At 40.9% G+C, this 5,591-nt stretch overlaps 1 protein-coding gene across 1 annotated transcript; it reads right to left on the bottom strand.

Moving 5' to 3' along the window:
• LOC8059702 (pectinesterase QRT1) lies at positions 1,360-3,106 on the bottom strand. The gene is made up of 2 exons (XM_002454758.2): positions 1,938-3,106; positions 1,360-1,824 (listed from the first exon to the last, which is right to left on the bottom strand). The coding sequence occupies exons 1-2, from the start codon at positions 3,026-3,028 to the stop codon at positions 1,671-1,673; spliced, it is 1,245 nt and encodes a 414-aa protein (XP_002454803.1). The 5' UTR covers positions 3,029-3,106; the 3' UTR covers positions 1,360-1,670.

The following is a 5,591-nucleotide window of genomic DNA, read 5'->3' on the forward strand; positions in this document are numbered from 1 at the left end:
GTGATCATGGACGTGCTCCCTAGTCTGGACTCTAGGGAGATGACCAAATACTAGAATCAACTTTTTTTCCCTTCTCGAATACACACGAATACACACAATTGTACATATCTTTGCCAAACTTTTCTCTGGGAAACCAATTAGCTGGAGAGAGTGGATTCTTCACCACACTGCCTCCTTCCATACCCTGATCAATGGCGCCACCAGCTTTCTTCGGACAATTATCAACGACAAACTCAACACCTACCGCTCTATTACTTTGGTCAGAATTAACAATGGTGCAGCCACCTCCTTCTGGTTTGATCACTGGTTGCCCGATGCCCCCCTCTTCTCCTCCCACCATGCCTTGTTCACCCACACCACCGTGCCTAATATTTCGGTGCAGCATGTCTTCAGTAGTGGTTTTGATTTACATTTGTGCCTTCGACTTACTGACGCTGCGAGACAGCAGCTGCGTAGCCTTCTTTCTTCACTGCAGAATGTCAACCTTGGAGAAGGAGATGATGTGCGAGTAGTCAAACTAACGGGGCGCCCATACATGACCAGACATGCATACACCACGCTCGATGATTCTGGGGACTCTACAGACATACATGGCAGGCGGATCTGGGGGACAAGGCTGCCCAACAAGGTGAAAGTCTTCGCCTGGCTATACTTCAAAGACCGGCTAAGCACAAAGACCAACCTCCACGCCAAGCACGTTGTTGACAGCGAACGTTGTGAGAGATGCTCGCAGGCTGCAGAAGACATGCATCATGTCTTCTTCGGGTGTGTGCGCAGCCGTTCGGTTTGGTCAAGGATACACATGATTCATGTAGAAGCCCTTTCAGATAACGAAAGCTGGTATGCAAACACGCCGACCAACCTCGATGCTTCATTGTGGCCCTTCGTCTACCTAGCAATCTTTTGGAGGATTTGGGATGACCGCAACGGCCATGTGTTTCGTAGCGAGCGATTCTGTAACCATTCTGTCCTAGCTAAAGTCTGTAACGATCTAATTGTATGGCGCAAACAACTCCCGCCTGTGCTTTGAAACGACCTTCTTGGCCGGTGTAACTACATCCGCACTTGTAACTTGTACTCCACTGCTACCCCCGTTAATGGGTAGGTGCATTCGAAATGGAAAAGGTGGGGAAACTCTCCCCCACGTTTAATTTTCAAAAAGAAGAAGATAGTTTTTAAACATCATTATGTTCAACGATATATCTATCTAATTACCGAAGTCTATACCCAACTAGGCCTATCACAACCTGTGCCCACCTTGTCGGAGTATCATATAATACGATACTAGGTGATTTCTCCGGTCGCATCGCCGCAGGAACATAAAAGTGATTTCAGTTAAGTTAGAAGGGAATAGGCTGTAAAAGTAATCACACACACTAGGTATACTTATTTTGGGTAAACAATACAAAAAAGGAATGTTTCTAAGGAATCAAATAATTGTTTGAGGAGACCGGTTATTAATTAATCGATCACATCGGTGATGATCGGAGCAAAAAGTCTTATTTGTTGGTGCCTGATGAAATGCAAGCCGTACAAAAGAAGTAAAACAAACAACAACTTCCGCGGGTTGTGTCATAGGATGATGATGGTGGCCATCATATATATATCATGCATATAAACATATGTGCTCCATCCGATCCCTAGTCAGTCCTTGCCGCCGCCGCGTGCTGCTACTCTGTTGCAGGTGGTATGGACAGGATCCAATTGTCTCCGGAGACAAATTGGGTTCCAAGAAAGGGTGCGACATCGGTTTTGTTTATCCCCACCGCACCACTCGGAACACCGTAGTTCTTGTATGATATAAAGAGGAACGGGGCAAACTCCCTACATGCACACGCAACAAATTAAACAATATATATAATAAGTGGAGTGCATATAAGTATTGAATAAATAATAAACACAATAATATGTATATGATCTGAGGTCAGTAATGGTACCGGTTGAACTGAAATTTAGCCCCTGCTTGGCTATCGTCAGAGCCAGAGACGATTAGAGGAAAAAGGTCGTATCCTATGTTGGTGTAGGAGTAGACGACAGGCCAGCCCGCCCTTCCTAGGAAGATAAAACTTTGCCCTGTGATGGTGCATGTCTTGAAAGAGAAACCGCCGTCGGCCGCCGCAGGCGACAAGGTCAAGGGCGGCTTTGCCACCGGCAGGTCCCCGAGGTAATCAGTGGCGGATTTGGAGACAATGTTGCAGTCCTCGTAAAAGGACCTTGCATTGCCGAAGATGAAGTCGAAGGTGCCGTTGATTGTGCACGATTTATAGTAGTGCAGTCCCTTATGGTCATACAGGGCGCCATGCCCGCCGTCGACGGTGCATTTGTAGAAGGTGGCCTTGGATCCTGCCACTCGCAGCGCTGGCGCCATGGTTGCGCTAGTCACCTCGCCGATCTTCCCTTGATTATCCCTCTTCAGCTCCGGCTCCGGCGCGTCGTTCCTGAACAAGATGCCGCTGGCAATGAAGAAGTCCGACTCGATGGTCACGCTGCTGCTTCCTTCAGCTCCCAGGGGCTTGCCGTCCTTGCCGAGGGTGGCGGCGGTGTCGTTCCAGGCGATGATGGCAGGGGCCTCGGGACTGGTGGAGGCCAAGGTGACGAACGGCTTGTTCTTTCCCAGGAACAACTTCTCACGGTACACGGCGCCGGGCTGGATACTGATGATGTACCGTTTGGTGTTGCCGTCGGGGATCTTGGCGATGGCCTCGCCGATGCTGTTGAGGTAGATAGCAGGATCTGAGGTACTACTATCGTCGGCGGGTTCGACGTGGAGGACCACCCTGTTAGCCTCGGCTGCGGAGAGTGCAGCGTCCTTCTTGCCGCACGTGCACCCCGCTGCTGCATCTTTGGCAACCTGCTCCTTTATCCACCCCTGCAACATGGTATGCTGCTGCTGATGCTCCTGCATCTGCTGCTTCAGCTGCTGCTGCTCCTGCTCCTGCTCCTGCGCGCATGATGACGACGGCGCCATCATCAGCAGCACCAGGAGGAGGATCAAGGACGACGATGGTAATACTAGTAGTTGCACCATGATGATGTATATATTCTCTATCAACAATATTCTATGGCTTAATTTGGCTTTGGTTTCTTCACTCCTCACCTTCGTCCCTCCTGCGCTCCATCCTTAATTATATAGTATATATATATATATATATATATATATAGCTAGTAGCTAGGCTAGATAGATAGTTAATGGATCGAGCGAGAGTGGTGTGTGTGTGTGGCTGACATCGATAGATGGTCCATCGATCGATCAAGAGCATTGCTATTAATTAGCTAGCTAGTGTTCCGCCACTTGTGTCGCATTGCCAACGGATCGGAATAGATCATCCAACGTACGATCACTACTGTTAGGCATTATTAGTGGCTATATATAACCTAGCTAATTTCGGACAATGCATGCATGCTCTGCTGCCTGGGCCGGCCGCGGCCGGGCACTGAGCCCGGCCGCCTTGTCCCAAGCGACGACCAGGCACCTGAGGTTTTGTCGGATCTGCCTTCTTCAGGCCAGCGATCGGTACTTGTCCACCTTTCAAAAGACGATCTCGATCATCTCAAATAATAAAAAAACAACAACAGAAATTATGCAAACTTTGTACTTGACGAACTTTTTCTTTATAAATCATTTATTCATGCAAAGATGTGTTTCAATTTCTCTTATTTGAAATTTGAAATCTTCAAACAATCTCGGATGGAGGAACGAATAAAACAAAAGTTGCAGATTTCGAAAAGCTCTGCAACTTCGTCGCTATTGACTACTTTTTCATTTAAAATCATCTATGCATGAAAAATCTACGTTCAAATTACTCACATTTGAAATTTGATTTTTTTTTCAAATAATCTCAAGTGGAGAAATGACTAAATTAAAAGTTGCGGATCTCGAAGAGTTATACAACAAAGTGTGATATGAGTGGAGTGGTTAGGTCCTGGGCTTGATCCTTGCAGCCATGAAGCGCATGTCTTTCACACAAAAAAATTTTCATGCCTTGTGACTAGGCACCGGCGCGCGAAAAATCTCATGCCCAGTCACTTGGGACCAATAGATAGATTGATAGGTAGATATACACCGATCAGTGTAGACGATGATATTTCAAAGCACATAAAAAGTATTAATTATACATAGCACTTTCCATTTCTAGATGTTAGAGGAAGAGAGATATGAGAAGTAAATAAAATTTTGTTTCGATTTACAATAGGATATATAATTCATTATTAATCCCATAACATACTGAATCTACAAAATAATTAACACTCTCAATAATATAATATAATATAATATAATATAATATAATATAATATAATATAATATAATATAATATAATATAATATAATATAATATAATATAATATAATATAATATAATATAATATAATATAATATAATATAATATAATATAATATAATATAATATAATATAATATAATATAATATAATATAATATAATATAATATAATATAATATAATATAATATAATATAATATAATATAATATAATATAATATAATATAATATAATATAATATAATATAATATAATATAATATAATATAATATAATGTAATGTAATATAATATAATATAATATAATATAATATAATATAATTAAAATTGAAGAATTTTGTTTGTATTCATACTTAAGTTCATACATAGTTATTAGTGTGATTAGTTTTACGGCCTATTCTCTTCTAACTCTAACTCGATCGAAATCGCTTTAACATTCATGCGGCGATGTGGGCGGGAAAATCACCTAGTATTATATTATATGATACTCCGACTAGTTTGGCACATAATGAGATAGATAATCTCTCTGATTTCATAAAGGACGTCATTTTGGACAACGACAGGGCCTCAAAAGAATAATTGACCATTATTTTTTACTATAAAATATTTATAAAATCTATTCAAACTATACTTTTATTAAACTATATTTTGAGGTGAAAGTACAAGTTATTAGATAGGATTAAAAAGTTAGTTTTATTTTCAAAGGGCATGTCCTTTGGGAATTGTGTTCCTTTGTGACACTCCTTCACTTTCACAAATATATATATATATATATATATATATATATATATATATATATATATATACAAGTAACTACTCCGTCCACTTAGCGGGTACGTTAAAAATCCAATAGGAAGACGCCTTCGTTGGACGGCTTCGTTGACTTCCAACTAGATTCACGGCTGGATGCATGGCACATTTGATTTGAATGCCGCACGGAGAAAACAAAAGGTACATTAGATTATAGGTATACATACATATTTTGGAATATAGTATGTATACATACTTTTAAAAATAAAGTATTTGTATATACTTTTGAGAGAGTATTTATACATAATTTTTAAAATAAAGTATGCATACATACGTCAAGATTTACATAGTATAAGTATATACTTAAACATTAGAAAAACCATTATTTTAATCATAGGTAGTATGAAATGATACTCTAATCTGTGAAGTATCAACTGGTACATAGTGGCAAGAGGCGTATGCAGAGTTGCGGATATACTGCATGCGTATTTTCCTAAGTATATCTACATACATGATTTCCTGAGTATATCTACATACATGGTTGAAAGACAAGGAGAATGCTGTGTGCG

This window comes from Sorghum bicolor, chromosome 4 (genome assembly GCF_000003195.3).
Source record: "Sorghum bicolor cultivar BTx623 chromosome 4, Sorghum_bicolor_NCBIv3, whole genome shotgun sequence".
Classification (NCBI taxonomy): Eukaryota; Viridiplantae; Streptophyta; class Magnoliopsida; order Poales; family Poaceae; genus Sorghum; species Sorghum bicolor.